The sequence below is a fragment of the Mytilus californianus genome, unplaced genomic scaffold (genome assembly GCF_021869535.1).
Source record: "Mytilus californianus isolate M0D057914Y unplaced genomic scaffold, xbMytCali1.0.p SCAF_1, whole genome shotgun sequence".
In the NCBI taxonomy this organism is placed as follows: Eukaryota; Metazoa; Mollusca; class Bivalvia; order Mytilida; family Mytilidae; genus Mytilus; species Mytilus californianus.
Genome location: NW_026262581.1, coordinates 13,370,393 through 13,392,250, shown reverse-complemented (window position 1 = coordinate 13,392,250; position 21,858 = coordinate 13,370,393). Strand labels below are relative to the sequence as shown.

Sequence of the window (21,858 nt, the reverse complement as noted above, 5' to 3'; positions counted from 1 at the left end):
TATTAATCTACAGGTTTATATATGGAATAAAGCTGTACAGCAACGCAAGGTTTAAATGGATAATACTTATGAAAAAAGTGAAAACAACACGTTATAAATTTCATGCGTTCGAAGCGCTTTTCTGGATTTACCTTCATCAGGAACACTCATAGCCGAATATTTGAAAGCCAAGGATGTATAAAAACCTAAACAGTTGAGGAGTCATTTGACCAGAAAGGACCTAAAAAAATAGCCTAATCCATCTAAGGTCAACTTTGCCTGAGGGAGTTGAAACCATAGTTTATGATATAAGGATGTAAAGAGTGCGTTTGAATATGAAGTAGCATAACTGAGATATAATAATGGTGAAATATAATTATTGAAATTTGGTAATTTTTTAAGAGGTATCAACTTTCAGCTATATAACATATAATTGACTCGAGATAATTGATTACATGTGGAATCATACTTCTTTCATCTCAATAGTAAATTTCTCCTGAAGGAATTGTTTTACCTTTTTTTTCTCAGCTGGACTCAAAATGTTACTAGCATATTATTCTGAATCTGTTTTGAAGATCTGTAAATATAAGAATTCTGTTATACGAAATGAAGTAAGTTGCAATCACGTTTTAGCAAGCGTTTTCGCGCTTTATGCAATGTGTCAAGGTCACTGGCTTTTGTTTTTAGGTAAATTTTTCAAAACGCAGCATTCAATTCTATATTAAAACATATTTCTTAAAGTTTAAGAAATAAGTAAAATTAATGGTCTGTATTTCATTTATTATTATTTATTTGTAAAACAAAGTACATTTTAATATCTTCAAACCGAGGCTGATGAAGATTATTTGATCTATTATAGGATTACTGTTTATTGTTAAAGTACAAAAAAATATTTCCGTCTTGTTTAGAAATTGACAGTGACTCAAAAGATTATAAATCATCAATTATAATTCAGCAGCCATAGATCCCAAATGCAATTGGTGGATTGCTGTTCAATCGACATCAAAATGCGAATAATATTAATAATTCTCTGTCTGTGTTTATGACTCTTTTGTCATATTTTGCTTCAGTTGAGTCAGTTCTTTTCAAAAATATAATTTCTGTTGAAATGTCACATTGACTTCAATAAGAAGATGCAATATTATACTTAGGCCATATAACGCTCTGAATGTAAGGCATGAATGTTAGGAGTTTGGAGACAAAACAATTTGAATACCTACACAAAGCATAATTATATTTGTTACAATACAGTTAGTCATTGGTATCAAAATTATTCTTAAAAGATTATAGGCTGAATACGGTATCATTTTAGATCGTTCATCCAAAACATTTTACGCGTGGTTGTTTAACGATTCAATATCCTTAAAAAACATTTTCAATCCTCAATAAAGATTAATGTTTCTTCATAACGTCAGGATTTCTATATATATATTGCTTTTTATCTTTTATCGCAGTTTTATTCACGATCAGGAAAATAAAAAAAATCATCTTCACTGTCCGGAAATCTGGGGTTAGATATGATTTTACGTGGAGGTATCATAATTTACTAACAATAGTTCACTAAAATTATCTCTTTCTCTGTTCATTTCATCCTGGTTTTTAATTTCAGCTCTTCCAATAACACTAGCAATTCTCTTAGCTTCTGAATCACAATGAACCACGAAAAAGTTACCGAAATGATAAGTTTTAGTTATCATTTGCGTTCTATTATCGATATAAAAAAGCCATCATCACCAGTAATTCATGTGTATAGCAGAACTGTTGATTTTCCTCGTTCTATTTAGTTAAAAGTAGATGCATGGTTTAGAGGAAAATAAATAACTCGAAAATTTTTAAAGTTTAATTTTTCAAGTGATAGATATGAAACTTTACTGTCAACTTTTGATTAAAGTTTTTTTTTTAAATGCTAAATTCTGTTCTGCTCCGCGTGTATTCTAAGGGCGTATTTGTTGCACTCAAACTAGTTTTAGTTTAGAGTTTCGGTTTTGAATGCTTTATAGTTTGGTTTAAACCGGTTTCTCACGGTTTACCCGCTTCGAAACAGGTTCTGATAATTGTTTGTTAAACTGTTCAAACCACAAAAGGAAGTTGTATAAGTTTAGGAAACGGTTTCAGTTTTCAAGAGAAAAAACGTTTGGTTAGTAAATGGTAAACTCTGGGGGGCATGACGGTTGTAAATTCGGAAAAGTAGATCTTATATTGCGACAAATTCTGAATATTTATCATTAACAAACACATAAGGGACACTTTTTATTATCATTGACATTTTCAGCTATATCCAACTTTTTGAAGTATAACTTTACCTAAATTCCGAAAATTAAATGGTAATAGCTATTCCCTTATTTAAAACCAGAACGTCTCATGTCGCCATTAAAATAAAACTCAAGTTGGCAGCATGTTCGTTGAAGACCGAGTGGTGCTAAATTTTTTGGACTTTATATTACAATACTTTCCTAAAACAATTTACTCTTTGGATAATAAAAAATCCTAAGAGCAATTTCTACATGCCTATAATTTTAGTATCGTCTCGTATTGTGTTTTCGACCGTCTTAAGTTTTCGACCTAATTCTACTTTCACTTCCCGTATGCTGCGCATGCCCGTGTGACATCATATTTGGCTGCTATATTTAGTAACAATAGCAAATAATACCACGTGTGGTGAAGATGTTTCAAGTAAAGTTATTATAATTAAGTATTTACTTTATTTTATTTGATATCACATTTTTGTACCTTTTCACTAATACTATTTTTACCTTCCACAAGAATCTATAAAAAATAAACAAATATTCTAGAAATATGGCCGAGGTCTTTTTTAGCATGTGAAGTTAACATCAGGGTCATTAAGTCACATGACTGTCATGTGGTTAGTTGTAATACTTAAAGTTATTTTTAATACGGAAATGTGCATGATCCTTAGATCTACAGCTTTTTGCTGGAAAAAATAAAATATCAATTAAATTTAATTCACAGAAAAAGCAGTCTGTCAGGGGAGATTACAGTCAATCCTTACCAACCTCACTTCACAATGCCTTTACTAAAGTATATTGAACATAAACATGACTGTATACAAGGTCCTACAAGGAGGGGCGTAAAAGGGGGGGGGTATCTGCACGGAAGAACGCGAAATAAAATTGCCATTTCACGATGAACGAACAATTAAAAATTTCTTGCACGTTGATCTTTTAACCGATTTCACGAAACACGGTGAATAACGAACCTTTTTCACGGCTGCACGTGAAATAAAAATGGCAAAACACGTTGCACGAAAATAACCCTTTACCACCCCGGCTCTACAAGGATCTACAAGGCTTCCAAAGTGCCTCATGTGAAATGTGTACAACTAGTCAAATAAAGATATCAAAATAATATTTTATATCTTATAGTTGTATATGTCACCATTTAATTCATTAAGTCATAAGTTTGATCCTCTAACACTTTAAATAATTTTATATATACATTGGCATCAAATTATAACCAATTCCGGATTTGTACGACATGTCATTTCCGACTTTGGACCCGTTTCTTATATAGGTCGAAAACACTAAACGCTAGTTTTTGTCAATAAAGGTGCCATCGATCTAATGAACTCAACTAAAAAAAATTATTTAAGATCGAAATATATTTTAGATACAATTATTTAATGTACAAGTATACTAGTGACTATAAAAATTATTAGGCATGTATATGTTCAAACATATAAAAGGGGAAATATTGATAAATATGTTAGTAGGTCGAAAACACAATACACGAGGATATTACGTGCTTTCAAGAACTCGCTTTAACAAGTTTGTAATTATGTTATTCACCTTGAAACACTAAAAGTACATACGTTTATAATGAAATCTGATATATTTTTCTTCTCTACGTCAGATGTGTACGTAAGATTACGAATCTGATCTATATATTTCCCTTCTCCGCATAAGTTTTAGCATTACCCGCACGTTATTCTACCAAGATGTATGTCAGAATTTTAACTGTAATTTTGTTAGTTTCTGTTGTTTTGGATTATTCTTTGGCCAAAAGAAAGGACAGAAAAAAAGATAAAGTTGTACACAAAGGTAATTGTACATTTAGTGCACGTCGTTGTTTTATTTTCATTTGCTTTCCTGTTTCAGGCGCGTTAAACTTTCGATTGTTTTCAAAATTTCCAAAGTTACCTTTTTTTATAGATATATGCATCCCGTACATGCTTTTGTCACACTATTATATATTTATTTGCCATGTATGCATACAAAGTACTTACAATTCAAAAGGGCTGGTAAATGCCGATGTCTACCGTTTTCCCTTTTTTTTTTTTAAGTCGTGTTGAAGAAGTAAAACATGTCTACCTCTTTCTAGTTAGCATGTATATTTTGGAGAAATCCGTTTGCGCCAAAAATACCTCCTGTTGCGCCACACCTCATTTACCCCAATGCTACGTTTGTGCTACTAGTTTGCAAAAAAACCCTCTACAATTTGCGCCGAAAAATAATTTTACCTGTGTGCCTATTCTTGTATAAAATCTTATTTTCATTAAAACAATCTCCACACACGATAAGGACCGGTAGATTACACTCGCTTGAAGGCTGATATGTGTATCTTTTTTAACCACGCATACTTTGTCTGAATTACTAGTATATAAAATAAAGAGATGTTATATGATTGTCAATGAGACAGCTATCCAACAGAGTCCAAATAATGTAGATTTAAATAATTATATGGTACAGCACAAAACCCTGGTATACCGTAAAGTCAGCTGAAAAATTCCTTGTCATGACAAAAAAAATGAAACAATTTAAAAGAAAAAAAACAACTAGCTGATTGATGACAATACAATAAACGAAAGACTGATACAATAGACAGCAATCAACGACAAACACTGAATACCGGCTCCTTACTTGGGACAGGCATATAAAGAATGTGGCGGGATTTAACATGCTTGTGAGCGCTCAACCCTCCCCTAACCTGGGACGATGGAGGTACAGTACAACATAAGAACAAACTTAAAAAAAATTTAGTTGGAAATGGCTTGACTCTTCAGATCGACACGAAGCATAAAAACAACCAAAATAAGAAAGGCACAACGTACCTATCTAAGAGTATTCACAGTAACGAAAGCTAGTTCAACTCCAATTACCACTAATAAATAAATCAGGTTCTCCCACTACTCCCAGACTCAGGTTTATATTTACTTCTTACAGCTGCAGTTTTCATACTGTGCACTTTAGTTCAGGTAGTGTACAGAACACAAATGTTGTAAATACTTTGGAAAGCCCTCTCCAATAAAATTTTACAACACTAGCAAATGATCTTTGATGGTCTCATGTTCGGATACCATTTATGGTTTCTTTGTTTTACAGACGATTCGAAGTAATTGGCGCTCTTACATCCGTGAGTTAGTCTCGTGCAGATAATAATTTAAAGGGCTTTTCACAGTATTTTCAACAGTTGTGTTCTTATCTTTTGCAACCATACGACGGTATATTCTTTTGTTGTTCAACGTCACCTTATTTCTCGACTCTTCAGTAAGGGTACAGCAAATGGACTATGTCACCGATTTTGGTAAAATTTTACATGCAACTTTTGCTCGTTAACCCTTAACTGAAAATCGAAAAAAAATCATATATCTCTTTTATATTCTGAAATATTACTGAATGAATTCTTTCGAAATTGGAGAACATGTGTACAGAAAGCACATAAAATCAGCAATTTACGTTCTTAAATGTGTCTTTAAGTAATCAATTCTCCAATAACAAATCCGTGATAGATTTCTCTTTAAAAATTGTATGTTGTTGATGCACACATTTATGTGTGATTGAAATAAAATATTCATGGAGTCACAGACTTCGTTTTAGGTGTATTAACCAATCTGCTACCTAGTTGATCCTGAAAAAAGTAAAAAAATCGACGTTGACGTTTACGATTTCGACATATTGTGCTATTTTTTTTTACGCATGAGTGATGACTACCGTAATAAACTGCTTCGCTGAGCCCAGCTGGATACGCCCGCAGAGGTCAAACCCTGAACAGTTGGGGCAAAAATGGACACAATATTCAAGCTTGATACAGGTCTGAATTTGGATTGTAATTAAATATTTGATATATTATAGGTTTCTGAATAAATATAGTCAAAGAACTTGAAATTGATTATATGAGAGATTTCTTGCTGTTGTGCAATACACTGTGCTGTTGCCCATTACTTAGTAAATCTGTTGTCAGACTATAAACAAATAAAATCTTATAACTCGGAAACGTAAAATCGAAAATTTATAGAAATCAAAAGGGATCCTTACAAAAATAGATATAAACAATTTACCAAAGTTTCATAAAAAATGCTAAAAGCATTTTTGAGTTATTGTCCGAAAACTGGAAAATCCCCATTTTGTAATGAATAAAACCCCATAAATCGGAAACGTATAGTCTGAAATTTATTAAAATCAAAAGGGAGCTCATGTCAATAGAAATAAAGAATTCACTAAAGTTTTTTGCAAATTGGTGAAATTGTTTTTGAGTTATTGTCTGAAAACTGGAAAATCCCCCCTTTTTTAATGAATAAAACCCCAAAACTCGGAAACGGTAACTCATAAATTTATAAAAAACGAAAGGGAGCTCACGTCAATAGATGTGAACAATTCACAAAAAGTTTCATGCAAATTGGTTCAAGCGTTTTTCAATTAATGTCCGACATGTTGACGACGGACGGACGGACAGACGGACAACGGTATACCATAATACGTCCCGTAAATGGGCGTATAAAAACGAATTCGGTGTCCCTATGTATTAGAGACACATTGAGGGCGTTAGCCCGCATCGGTGTATCTGGTTTACACCAAGATATTATTGTTAATTCAGAATGATAGTTTTCAATAATTTATGAGGTGGTCTTTCAGCTATTTGACCATAAGTTATTGAAAAACATGATAAATGCAGGGTATCCAATTTCATTTAACGACATATTGGTGTAAATATTATCATTTTACATCATTGGTACGAAATTTTATGTATCAACAATATGTTAAAGAAAGTACATACCGTCTGTTTGTGATAAAACATGCAGCATTAGATACGCATGTACTAAGGCTTATTATGATAAAACTTAATTCCTCATAACACATGTATTAGATTTGATTAAAACACAACATTCAATTTTATCAACAAGACAGATTTTTTATCTTGTTTGTTAAAAAAAAACGTGTGAAATAAATCCTATCAGGTCCATGATAAAATTGAAGTGCAGTTATGTTCACTTGGATACTTAGTTACCTACTGACCTAGAGACATAGTATTTGTACTATCCGTGAAAATAAGTTTTCTATAATATAATTATTACTATTATTATGCTATAATTCCGCCTATACTAAAAAAAAGAATACATGTCATGTTTTTATAAAGAAAACACATATTCGTTAAGTGGTTATGGGTGATATTTTGTAGCATCATTTTATTAAATGGAACTCGTTTTTCAATAGAAATCAGCAAAACTCCATGGTTTTGTGGAAGCGAGCACGTGATATTAAGGAATAAGAGCAAAGACAAGCAAAAAATTAATTCCCCTTCATTCACTTAAAAATTGATCTCGATTCAAGTCATGCACATCCTCCGCGGGGACGCTACTGATTAAAGATCTAAAAACAATATGATATTATCATTTTCCGCTTAAAGTAGTACTCGACGGTAGGCTATATGAGTTTTGTTTAAAACTGATTTGAAATGTTGCTATATTGGAATCCATTCTTCGCTTACCATATAGCTCTTCAACAACTGTTTCGGATCTTTTACATCCTTGGCTTTCTAGTATACGGCTTTGAGTGTTCCTGATGAAGGTAAACCAAGTAAAACACTTCGGACGCAAGAAATTTATAAAGTGTTGTTTTCATTTTTTACCAACCTCGAAAATTTTTTCCTCTATATGTATGGTCACTGGAACACGCCAATTACCCGTATATATAACCAACTAGTCCAGAGATATTCAGGAAAAAATACAGTTATGCAAATTGAAACAGATATTATTTCGATATAATTAAACATGTAATGCGAATACACAGAGAAGACCGCGTGTGCATGTACAGAAATCGAGACGACTTGTTTTTTTTTTAATTCGGTAGATAAAAAAAAATTATTATGAATCTACCAATAAACATTCTTCAGATGTTCAGAAGACATCAGTATATATATTTTTGAATTTTGTCTTACATATTTTCATTAGGGTATCAACTTGTTACATTCAGTACAAACTGCAAAAACTACATACACCCTTTAAACTGCAAATAGGAATCGCAATGGCGCAATGTGAATAGAAACAATTAACTTCCGATGCTCTTATTGACAGTGCGTCATTCCTATAATGGCTATCTTTTCTTTTCGTAAGAAAATCTAACGAACTTAAAATCTACCTGACAATGCTCCAATCTACTTATAAACACCTTATTTCATCACCCTCTGAGTTGTATCTATAATACAGTTCTTTTTCGTACCTCCATGGCTCACCAGAATACCAAATCAGATAAGAAGAGAACATGAACCCAGCCTTTTCATTGGTTCTTGATTGTAATTTGTATTACCTGACCCATCAGATATTGATTATAATGTTATTTATTGTAGTGCGCGGAAAGCCATCCAGCATAGAATCATCACCTATTATTTTGAAAATGGAGGAACAAATAAAAGAACTGAAAGAACAGATAGCAAAAATTCCTAAGAATGCCGTACATATACATATGAGTGATGGAAATAATGATGGGAGTGCTACTCGACTGGAATTAGACAATGAGGACCTTCATAATACATCAGTCCATCGAGTAGAGGGCGCAATTGAACTTGACGATCATGAAAAAGCCCATCGAGTAGAGGGCGCAATTCATCTTGACGATGACGATCATGAAAAAGCCCAAGTTGTAACACATGGAAACGAGCAACATATACATATGCACATGCACCTGGAACCTAGTGAATGTAAAGATCATCATCATCATCATCATGAAAACGAAGGTATGCTTTTCGGAATTACTCTTTTTCCTTCTAAATAGGTCTAATGATGTACTGGGTCAAGTGGACGGAGAAGGAATATTGGTATAAAAAGATAATAGTGTAATTGAGAGGTATGGTAAAATACAAGTTTCATCGATTGAAAAAAAAAATGGGACGAATTTAATTTGATATAATCATTGGTTTTGCAAGACAATCGTTGTTTACATGTACGTACACAAAGTAATGATTTTCAATGAAAGTTAGCTAGAATTGATTATTTATTTTTATTTATTTATGTCAGTTGGAAAACCGTTATTTTTAGATATGTAGCAGGACTTTTAAACTTAATTTTCTGCTTTAACTGTTGTTTAATCTGGTTAAATTTATTTGATGTTAACACTTTGATTTGTAGTTTGGACAAATGATAATCTGGCTGACCTTATATTAATTTGTATACATACTCGTTTTAGAATTCCATGCCCATTGCGAAGTTTTCCCGAACAGTAACATAGCAGATGGCGATGACATAAGAGGAGCAATCCATATGATACAAATTGTATGTAAATAATAAAAGAAAATAGTTTATGGTTAGGCACAGACCATTCATCTTTTGTTGGGGCGTGGGTTTTTTTTTCTCTGGCGGACGGAGAAAATTTTGTTTCGACACTAATCAAAAACAAACTATTTTTTTCAGTAACAACGCGGGCTTCCTACTGTCAGATATATGATTCGGTTTATTTCAGTTGCATAATCAAGGGGTTACATAACGTAATCAATAGTCCAATTTTGCCCTTTACTAAATTTTTCAGATTTATTTACGTTCCTTTTTTTTTCTAACTAATACTTCTAGTATCAAATGGGGATGGTCATGTTTTAGTCTTATCAATTATTCTTAAAGGATCCTTTTAAGATTTCATTTATTCAAAAGTATGGATAGAACTGGCATTTTACAGGAATTCTAATTTTATGATTTTATTTCAAATTTTCTAAGTGAAGCGTTCCCAGTGTCCACGGTTGATGTATAATTATTTAGTTGTTGGCTTTTATTGAATTTTCCGTATCATAAATCATTAAGTCGAAGGTTAGTAGCCATTTGCTATTTGAAGGACTTTTCTTTTTCTTCCCCCCTTTTTTTTTTGTATACGATTTTTTTGTCTTTAGTAATAGACATAGACATCTTTGAGGACTGAATTAATCTAGTATCATTCAGCCTTTGTATGGTAGCATTTGATTCGATTTCCAGAAAATTTAAACTGAATCGTTGTTCTATTTTTATACGACCGCAAAAAAATGTTTGTGGTCGTATATTGGTATGACGTTGGCGTCGTCGTCGTCGTCGTCGTCGTCGTCGTCGTCGTCTGGCGTCGTCCGAAGACACATTGGTTTTCGCACTCTAACTTTAGTTTAAGTTAATGGATCTCTATGAAATTTTACCACAAGGTTCAATACCACAAAAGGAAGGTTGGGATTGATTTTGGGGGTTATGGTACCAACAGTAAAGGAATTAGGGACCAAAAAGGGGCCAAAAATAAGCATTTTTGTAACTTCCAGACATAACTTGTGTGTTAGTGTATGGATCTCTCTGACATTGTACCACAAGGTTCCATATCACAATAGGAATGCTGGGATTGATTTTGGGGGTAATTGCCTCAAAATTTTAGGAATTAGGGGCCAAAAAAAGGGGCAAAAAACAAGCATTTTTCTAGTTTCATGACAATAACTTGTGTGTAAGTGTATGGATCTTTCTGAAATTGTACTACAAGGTTCCATATCACAAAGGGAAAGCTGGAATTGAGTTTGGGGGTAATTGCCGAAACGTTTAGGAATTGGGGGCCAAAAAGGGGCCAAAAATAAGTATTTTTCTAGTTTCCAGACAATAACTTGTGTTCAAGTGTATGGATCTCTCTGAAATTGTACTGCAAGGTACCATACCACAAAGGGAAGGCTGGGATTGGTGATGGGGGTAATTGCCTCAATATTTTAGGAATTAGGGGCCAAAAAGGGGCAAAAAACAAGCATTTTTCTAGTTTCAGGACAATAACTTGTGTGTAAGTGTATGGATCTTTCTGAAATTGTACTTCAAGGTTCCATATCACAAAGGGAAAGCTGGGTTTGAGTTTGGGGGTAATTGCCCTAAACGTTTAGGAATTTGGGGCCAAAAAGGGGCCAAAAAACACATTTTTCTAGTTTCCAGACAATAACTTGTGTTCAAGTGTATGGATCTGTCTGAAATTGTACTGCAAGGTACCATACCACAAAGGGAAGGCTGGGATTGAGTTTGGGGGTGATGAATCATAAGGGGGTTCAACAAATTTGGGGGGGGATTTTTTTTTTTTCCTTTTTTTTTTCTTTTAAAATTTTCCATTTTAAGTTGGTTATTTCTGATTGATATTTAAAAGCAAATAATAATGATATTGTAGGAGATACACACCAAACAGGATGTGTAAATTATTATATAATAAGTATTGTGCAATAGCAAGAAATTTTCAATTGCACAGTATTGCACAATAGCAAGAAATCTTCAATTGCACAGTATTGCGCAATAGCAGGAAATCTTCAATTGCACAGTATTGCGCAATAGCTAGAAATATCCAATAGCACAATATTGCGCAATAGCAAGAAATTGTCAATTGTACAGTATTGCGCAATAGCAAGAAATATTTAATTGCACAGTATTGTGCAAAAGAAGATACTTCGTATATATTGCTTATTTCTTGACCAATTTCAATGGGGTTTTATTCTTGAATTCTTGGGGTTCTTTAATATGCTGAATCTAACCGTGTATTTAGTTTTTGGATTGTGGGCCCCGTTTTTAAATTGGTCCATATTGAGGTCCAAAGGGTCCAAAATTTAAACTTTGTTTGATTTCATCAAAAATTGAATTATTGGGGTTCTTTGATATGCCGAATCTAACCGTGTATTTAGATTCTTAATTTTTGGTTCCGTTTTCAAATTGGTCTACATTAAGGTCCAAAGGGTCCAAAATTAAACTTAGTTTGATTTTAACAAAAATTAAATTCTTAGGGTTCTTTGCTATGCTGAATCTAAACATGTATTTAGATTTTTGATTGTGGGCCCAGTTTTCAAGCTGGTCCAAATCGGGGTCCAAAATTAAACTTTGTTTGATTTCAACAAAAATTGAATATATGGGGTTCTTTGATATGCTGAATATAAAATGTATTTAGATTTTTGATTTTTGGGCCCCGTTATCAACTTTGTCCACATTGAGGTCAAAAGGGTCCAAAATTAAACTTTGTTTGATTTCATCAAAAATTGAATTCCTGGGGTTCTTTGATATGCTGAATCTAACCATGTATTTAGATTTTGGATATTGGACCATAATAGGTGAATGTCCAATTTAAAATTTTTAAGTTCTTAGACCACATTCATTCTGTGTCAGAAACCTATGCTGTGTCAAATATTTAATCACAATCCAAATGCAAAGCTGTATCAAGCTTGAATGTTGTGTCCATACTTGCCCCAACTGTTCAGGGTTCGACCTGTGCGGTCTTATCAAGCTGCGCCCTGCGGAGCATTTTATTCTATTTTAATTAAGAAAAAATTGTGGTTTGATAGACGTTCTGGTAATAAATTTTCTTCCCTTATTAACGGCAGCAGCGGTTTGGGTCATCAACAGAAATTCTATACGGGCATCATTTAAGAATTGAATGCTTCTTTTTGTAAATTTATTGGGGTGTAAAAGCGTTGACCGAAATACATTTTGTATGCAGCGCGGAAGCGCTTCATTCTAAAAATGTGCGCACGGTCAACGCTTTTACAACCCTATAAAATTACTAAAAGAAGCATTCAATACTTATAATTACATTATTTTGCTAGGATCACAAAAACACGATTTCTATCAAGTTTTTCTTTTTTTTTCACCTGTGCACTTTATTGTGGAAGCTCTTGTCATCATGAATGTTACATTTCATTTTGAAATGAAGGTTAATTTCAGAATGACGCGAGATTGCTGTTAGCCAATCAAATAAAGTATTATAATGAAACATATATGAAATGTAATTATTCGTGTATAAATTAATTACCTATACATAATATGATTGAAATACAAATCGTTTGTTCACGCTTCGCTTACACGTATTTTGTTTTTGGTCTAATTGTTATTTGGGTTTTCTTTACTATATATCTTTTATTCTCAATAAACCATCATATTGACAAGGTATAGAGAAATACAGATGTACAATATATACAGTATTTACCAAAAATATGGACTTTGCCCTGGCTTTTTATGGGAGAGGTGTACCGATTGTGCACTCGCAACTTCTTAACACCTTATAATATGTTGATGAAACTTTCTCAGAATCTTTACCATATAATTTTATGGTGCACCTTTCATTTTGTTTTGGTGCGAAGTTTTTCTGAGGTTTCCTTTACTAAAGTATGAACTTTGACCTGCCTTAATATATTATTTTTGGGGGTGGGGAAAGGGGGTACCAATTTTGTATTTGACGTCTGTCTGTCTTTATTTATGGAAGCTACATATTCGTGGACTAAAATGAATACATAATCAAATGATATATCGTGATGATTTATCTACTTTAAAATGGAAAAATGGATATATTTATATTTTAAAATAGAAACTTGCTGCACCAATTTTGGGTCGGAAATTTCCATGTTTCTTACATGACGTCCCATGGCTTAGTCAGACGTCAGAGCAATGTTTTTAGGAACAAAGTTGCTCTCACGTGTTCAATGAAAATGACAACAAACGCAGCAAGATATAAAAAAAGAGATCGTTGTTAGAACTATTTAGATAACAAAAAGGTAATGTTTTCAAAATGTCACTTTCTTAATATAGGAAGATGATCCAGTGGAGATCTTTATTGCATTGAATGGTTTTGATATGACGAAAGAAAATCCAAAGCATTCACATGGTTTCCATGTTCACCAGTTCGGTGATACAACCAACTCATGTGATTCCTTAGGAAGCCATTACAACCCCGGTGGAAGTACACATGGAGCACAAGATGCTCACACAAGGTATTTCATTTGCTAGCTCACGATTTTTTCATGTTGTAATATAGTTTTGTTGCTTAAGTCAATAGAACCAAACAGTTTATTTTAGTGACCGGGAATGGGGCCTTAATGCCGTTAATATTTTTAAAGCGGAAGATGAGTTGAGATATACAATCGATTGTCTGCCAGCATAAAATTAGTAATTCAACTTCAGATTTTGGTGGAAATCAATTATTCAATGTCAAAATTTGAGGAAACAAATGATCAAAATCTGCCCCGGAATAATATTATAATCATATGATAAGTTAAGTGTGCACCTTGCATATGTGTAGGTCTAAAATTTGCACATCTACATCGGATGAGGAATTCGATTTGAATTGGAAATGGATCATTAGCAACTCCTTATTCTGGTAGAATTGAGCTGGGATCTTAAATAAGTGATATTCATGTATGAGTTTAAGAGATTACAAGAAAAATTGAAATCTTTATTTACATTACATAAATCTTTATCATCTACAACCAAAATATCTTAGATTTCTTTATCATCATGACTATAAAATAATTGCCTTCAAACTTTTCCATTGCGCAGGTTTTGTTGTGATGACATCAAATTACAGAGTTGATTCCATTTCTCGGTTTTAAGGATGTTTGCTACTATGTTTCAAAATAACAAGCTTTTTAAAAGACTGTTATAAAATGATAGTATGTAAATAAAGGAACTGAAAAAGCAGAAAAAAATGAAGGGTCCGTGTGCTTGTTTTCGAGATATAAGCCATTGAAAATTTGGCGGGAAATTATTCTCTCTAGATTTTTCATACTTTTAACATTGACCGCTTATCTCTTTTAAAAACTATGAAAAAATAACAAGAATTTTATAAGATTTTCAAATAAGGCTTTTTAAACTATATGTAATAAAATTATGAAAAGAAAAGTAGGGGTTAGTGGACAAAATGTTTTAATGGAAACACATGGATAAAACCAGAGGATTACGAAAAACTGGCAAAAAAATCAAAAACAAGAGGAGCGAACATCCTTAAGGTTAAGAATAAGTAGGAAAAATACTTCAAAATCAACTGTCAATGTCAATTAATATTTCAACTTTGGAAATTTAGGCATGTAGGAGACCTTGGAAATATTGACTGTGATATGAATGGAGAGATTGACCATAAAATGAAGGATGAGACGATCACTCTTCATGGTAAAAATTCACTGATTGGTCGAAGCATTGCGGTGAGTCCTTTATATAATACTTTTAATGGAAATGTTACGGACCATAATAAGATGATATCAACATTTAACAACTGGTAAAGCATTACAACTGAAAGAAAGAATGTTGTATGATTGCCAATGAGGCAAGTATCCACCAATGACTAAAGTTCAAAACAACTAACAAAAGACAAGACACAGCTTTCCGATCTGAGAGTTCTCGCAAGTATTGAAAGCATTTCAACTATTAAAATAAACCATGTTTTCCAGACTAGAATATCAAATAGTACGCCTTCGACGAATTAAGTGTAAAGACATCAAAGGCAGGGTGAGAAAAGCATGACCTTGTGGAATTCAAAAACACGAAATCCCTGATTTGATAATTAAATTTAATATACTTAGGTAATGTTACGTTCATTGAAATTTAAAACTCCGTTGCAGACACGATAAGCAAAAGAATTGTATACTTTTTATTTACTTCTCTCTGTTTTCCTTGCTCAGAATATTTGCAATGCACAAGATCTACTTATTCGGTTTAAAAATAGGTCAAGGAAAAATTTTAAAAAGGTAAGATGTGCTAATGTCGAATGTTTAATTTCCTCGATTTAAAATAGCCTTTCCATTTAATCATCATAACACTTTAAAGTTATCTCTGCACATAAAACATAACAGCACTCAGGACGACGTAAAGCAAGTTATAATCAATCAATCAAACATAACAGAAAAACTATCAGAATATTTGCAATGCACAAGATCTACTGAAGGACTGTCTATTTGTAGATTTAGTTTTTCTGTTATGTTAGATTGATTGATTATAACTTGCTTTACGTCGTCCTGAGTGCTGTTGTGTTTTATGTGCAGAGATAAGTGTTATGATGATTAAATGGAAAGGCTATTTTAAATCGAGGAAATTAAACATTCGACATTAGCACATCTTACCTTTTTAAAATTTTTCCTTGACCTATTTTTAAACCAAATAAGTAGTGCTGGACATTGAAATTTATCGGAACTACAACAAAACTGATAATGAAATCTTTACTAGCAGGGAGGCATATTATAACTACAACAACTGTACGTTAGAAATTTTAATAAGCTTCTCATAACCGAAACAGAAAATTCTGGACTGACATGAAACACCGTATTTCTTTAATTTTAGTTTCAAAAAAATCACTCTGGATTAATACTATTGTGCGATTTAATTATGTAAAATTGAAAGTGTTTTGCAAGCAATCTCACTTAAACCCATGTGCCAGCTACACAATCTAATTAATTGTTTCGAAATGTAAACAATATCGAAGACTCTTGTCTATTTCATTGAAGATCGTATTAAGTTGACCACTAGATGTCTTTCCTGGTTGTAAGATGTTATTTGTTGTAATCCCATTGACATATTTCCCGCATTCTCCTCTAATAGACAAACACCAGTTTCAAAACACTATACACAAAAATAACAATTGATCAACACGATTCTCACAAAAATAACGATTGATCAACACGATTCTCACAAAAAATAACGATTGATCGACACGATTCGCACAAAAATAACGATTGATCATCACGAATCAACACGGTCCTGAAAAATAATGATTGAAAATTAAAGATTGGTCAACACGATTCTAACTAAAATAATAATTGATGAACACGATTCTCGCAAAAAAATCTGATCGATCATCACGATTCAATACGATTCTAAAAAAATAATGATTAATAAATAACGATTGGTCAACACAATTCTCACAAAAAATAACGATTGGTCAACACGATTCTCACAAAAATTACGATTGATCAACACGATTCTCACAAAAATAACGATTGATCAACACGATTCTCGCAAAAATAAAGATTGATCAACACGATTCTCTCAAAAAATAACAATAGATCAACACATATTCTATTCAAAACATTGAAGCTTAAATAGCATTTATTCCACATATTTCAGATTCATGAAGGACCTGATGACTTAGGAATGGGAGGTGATGCCGGAAGTTTAAAGGGAGGTAATGCTGGGCCTAAGGTTGCTTGTTGTGTCATAGTACTTGCAGATCCAAAACACCAACATCATATAAACCTTGATGATCAAGCCGGTGGCGCTAAGCATGAGGGTCACACTGGATTGGATATCCATGAAGTTAAACCGTGACCAGATAACCGAGTGTAAACGGTTATATTTCATGCAAATTTGTAAGATCTTATCAGGAACATGTGTACATATAATTGTACAAAAGAAACATAGATGTATGCCTTTTAGATTAAGAACGAACGCTGATGAAATACATAATAAAATTCAAGTATATAGTAGCTGAAGTTTCTTTTGTAATTTTATTCCAAGGTTTCTTTAGTTATGGTAGTATTCGTTATATAAATGATCGTATCAACTCTTCCACTTTTCGATTTGGTTAAACAATGTCATGTTCAAAAATGGGTGCCTCCATATTTTGATAATACTGAAATATCTCTTCTATCTTTAATATATCTACACAAAACACACTGATTACACAAAGACTGAAGATGTTCAACTATTGGACCCATTTGATATATTTTCTCAGGTTTACCATGTTTTGAACTTAGTTGTTTTTTTTTTTTGTGATTCAGTGCTATAGAAGGTAACTAGTCTATGTTATGTGTAACGCCATTTTTTTCCTTTAGCATTATTCAAACTTTGCACAATTAATCCCCACAGATTGAAGATTTACACATATCAGGGTTGACTTGAATTATTTTTCTCAAGTTGCCTTTTGTAAAACTTAGAATTTTTTGTCATTGAATTATATACAGGGTACCTTGTTTGTTTCGCGTTTCACATTTCACATTAACAGTTTTCCTTCAACTTTTACACTTTGCACTTTGGACCAAATTTGGAATTTCTTTTTATCTTAAGAATTTGTCTAGGTTTTTTTTTACTTTGCAACGAATCCTAAACAACATAAAAATCTTCCGTTATCGTATAATTACAAGTTTCTGACTACAGTGCCATAAAGATTAAACCATGATTATTTAGTCTGAGGAGTTCCTAAACTACCGTTTGAACTGCCATAGACAGGCATATTTATTGATAGCACATTGATGACAAATGACGAAATTCCCATACTTATGAACTTTCCAATATTTAAGGTGATGGAGGTTGTTCTTCGAAACGTATGATGCAGGACCAGACACGGTATTGCTCTTGTTGTGTTTTTATAAGAACTTGTGTCAAAATTCTCGCTGAGAAAGCTAGCTTTAAACGGTTAAAGTGGTTGAATTTGTAGGTTCCAATGTGTTTATTCATCTTTGGTTTTTCAACTTTTTGTTGTGTACCTGTCCTGTACAAATTTATGTAGTAAGGCGTTTTAGATTAATATCTTTTATATTGTATTGTTTGAATAATTATGTTGAACATATGGTATACATGTATGACGAGGAATGTTACTACGCATTAATAAAGATAAATTAGCTGAAAATAATAACAATTTTCAGTTCAGAAGGATTTTATAAACATGTGATTTAAATTGTTTTGTTAGACATAGTTAAAAGATACCAAAAACACAAGTCAAGGAAAGAAGGACAACACTTTTACCAACACGAAAAGGCAAGCAACAGCCCATATAACAAAACAAAAATGATTACTTGAAGAACCTAATATAAAATATTGAGGAACATGAAAACCAGGGGGAATTTAGATGCTACGTAAGAATAAGGAGTTCTTGCTCCACTGGCGACACACGTTGAGTGGTTCAATACATTCGATGAATTCATAAACGACAAAAGATACATATCCGTGGTCATCTGAGACACCGACAATTCTTATTTCATATATAAATAATGATAGCTTCATAAAGACTTTCGAAGAGACAATATATTTGTTACGTTTGGAGGACATGTTTTTCAACAAACAATCGGCATTCCCATGGGGACCAACTGTGCTCCTTTTCTTGTCGACTTATTCCTCTATTCAAACTAGGCTGACTTCATACAAAAGCTTTCAGCTTCCCAATTGTGAACTTTCCATTTCCATGTAGCAACATTCCAGGAGCGCCTGCATATGGAGTATATATCTCCCAGTTGATATTCCAGGGCTTGCATTTCATATCATGATTTTCTTGATAGAGGGTTGTTGCTCACAAGGAAGCTCTTAAAGCAAGAGTTCTAAGTGGTGAAGTTAAAATCATCCCTTCGAAAATTTTACGGACGCCATCACAACTTGGTTGACCGTTATGGAATATCTGTTTTACTGATGATGACGAATATTTATTAAATTGTCGTAACCACAATCCCGAATGTGACCTACAAAATAAGACTTATTACCGGATTTGTTCTTACATTAGCAACACGACGGGTGCCACATGTGGAGCCGGATCTGCTTGTTCTTCCGGAACACCTGAGATCACCACCGGTCTTTGGTGTGGTTCGTGTTGCTCAGTCTTTAGTTTTCTATGTTGTGTTTGGTATACTTTTGTTTGTCTTTTGGCCCTTTTCTTTTTTTGCAAGGCGTTGTTAGTTTATTTTCGACTTATGAGTTTCAATGTTCGCCTCTCTTTTTTAGAAATCATAACAAATATATACAAGTTTTATAACCATAGCGTAAAATATGAGCTACAATTATACCAACAAGTGTTTAAATTGCACTTATAAATTGATTCCTCCTTGAGATGTGATTTCTCCCGCTTATAACAAATGAGGTCCTTTCGTGTGATGTTGGGTGATAAATTAATCGTACATGACACAAACTTAGCTCATCCTTTCGGTAAAGATGAATTAATATACACATTCATAATTCACTGATTTTTCTAAATAATCTTATTTCGGTTTTGAAGACATCGGTGTCTTTAATTGATGCTAATAATGCGTTCCAGTCTATATTTGCACAGAGAAGAATTGGTGAGGAATCTTTTCCTTTGATTACTATGAGCAACAAGGCTGATCCATCTTGTGTTGTATCAATGATGTTCATGAATAAAGGAAATGGTCTTTTATATTATACTTTCACACAATCTTATCAACCAGAAAGTTTCTTATTTGTTTAAATGGTCCATCTGTTGCAGATTTATTTGCAACAATGTATTTAAAGTCTTCTTCTGTATTGAAGTAAATATTCTAACAATGTATTATATTTGGGGCCTTTTATATCTGATTATGCGTTTTGCTCATTTTTCTAGGCTAAGTTGCTTAAATTCATTTCATTCAGACTCTGTTGAAAATTTGTCTCATAGGCAAGCATACCACATCTCCTTATTTTATATAACTGGAACATCACCGTTCAAAACAAGGAAAATTGTTAATTTTCCTTGTTTTGAACGGTGATGTTCCTTTGGCCACTTCTTACGGTACATGTACATTTCCCAACTCGTTCGTGCCTGTTGTGACGTTTTAGATTTCAATGCACGTAATCTATGTACAACTGTTATATTCGTTTTTCTTTTGTTGTTTTATTATAAAACAGGCCGTTGCTTTTTTCGTTTGATTGTTTCACATTCTGTCATGTTGGGGTCTTTTATTGCTAACTAACGGTATTTGTTTTGCTCATTGTACATTGCCGCATGTTGACTTATAGTTGCTTTAATTCAAGTCATTTGGACTCTGTTGGATAGTTGTCTCTAATGCAATCGTATCACATCTCCTAATTTATATATTTTAAATATTCTTTTCATTTGTCGTTATACATTGTGAGGGTTTGTCTCAATCGCAACTGCTGAATTAAAAAAATAGATGTGGTTTGATTGCCAAATAGACAACTCTCCACCGGATAGAAAGAACGTTAGAACGAGGAAGTAAGAAATGAAATTTCCAAAGAATTAACGAACACATACATTTTTGGAAAACAATTCACAAGAGTTTTTTTTCGTTGCGCTGATCTGTTGAAGTGGTACGCAGGACGAAAAACTACATTCTGCATGAACACATCAAAGAACTATCAGACACATTTAAACAAATAAAAATAGAATAAGAAAGGGAATAATGATAAGTGTGTATTATAATTATATATTATTAAAATCTGACATATTTTCTCTCTAAAAATTCTGCCTTCAGTACTCTCTTTGTATGTGAACTATACGGCAGCTATTGTTAAAGACAAATGTGACTAAGTAATATGGCTTTATGATATTCTTAACACATGACATACACAAAATCTTTTGTTCTTACTGTGCTATAATCTGGATAATGCATAGCTAAGGTGTGCATTAACTACGAAAGATAAAATGCACAGATCAATGTACTCTTACCTAAAGTGGCGGATCCAGGATTTTTTCAAAGGTAGGCGTACTTAAAAAATGAAAGAAATACCGCTGAGCTGGGCGATACTAAATTTTTTAGTTGACGGCGATTTTCTCTGTTCAGGACACGTTTGCCATTCCCCTGAGTGCAAAAGTTGGCAACTTACCCTAATTTTTGTAGATACAAAAAAAAATGAAGTTATGGACTATCATTGGTTAATTGTCATTAATTGATTGAATGTCCTATTCATGATCTTTTGAAATTGAACAAGCTAAGATTTGATAACAGTTACTATTCACTAATAAGTTTTTGGATTAAAAAAAGGATTGTAAACAATTAGACCTATTGTCCAAAGCAAATCTTTTATGGTAACGTTAGTACAGATAATCAATAGTTCATATCATGAGTGTCAATAAATAAAATAATATAAATAAATATTAAGTGTCCAAAAAAAGATTAAAACGTTGTATTTAGGTAATTATGTAACAAGACATTTCATTGGTAAAACGAAGAAAACCTGGGATCTTTAAGCCAGTCGACAACGACAATTTTAAGCTGATG

The 21,858-nt window shown here is 32.9% G+C and overlaps 1 protein-coding gene across 1 annotated transcript; it reads left to right on the top strand.

Annotated features, from left to right (window-relative positions):
* Positions 1–3,878: 3,878 nt before the first annotated feature.
* LOC127706324 (uncharacterized) lies at positions 3,879–17,403 on the top strand. Its single transcript, XM_052210888.1, has 6 exons — positions 3,879–4,037; positions 8,560–8,946; positions 9,396–9,481; positions 13,742–13,923; positions 15,012–15,129; positions 17,045–17,403. Exons 1-6 carry the CDS (start codon positions 3,935–3,937, stop codon positions 17,243–17,245), a joined length of 1,077 nt encoding a protein of 358 aa, XP_052066848.1. The 5' UTR covers positions 3,879–3,934; the 3' UTR covers positions 17,246–17,403.
* Positions 17,404–21,858: the final 4,455 nt, after the last annotated feature.

Bases quoted from the DNA above. Each gene is read 5' to 3' on its own strand.
- LOC127706324 (XM_052210888.1), top strand. From the start codon at position 3,935: ATGTATGTCAGAATTTTAACTGTAATTTTGTTAGTTTCTGTTGTTTTG. The intron at 4,038-8,559 runs GTAATTGTACAT...TATTTATTGTAG, and splicing joins AGATAAAGTTGTACACAAAG to TGCGCGGAAAGCCATCCAGC. The intron at 13,924-15,011 runs GTATTTCATTTG...TTGGAAATTTAG, and splicing joins GCACAAGATGCTCACACAAG to GCATGTAGGAGACCTTGGAA.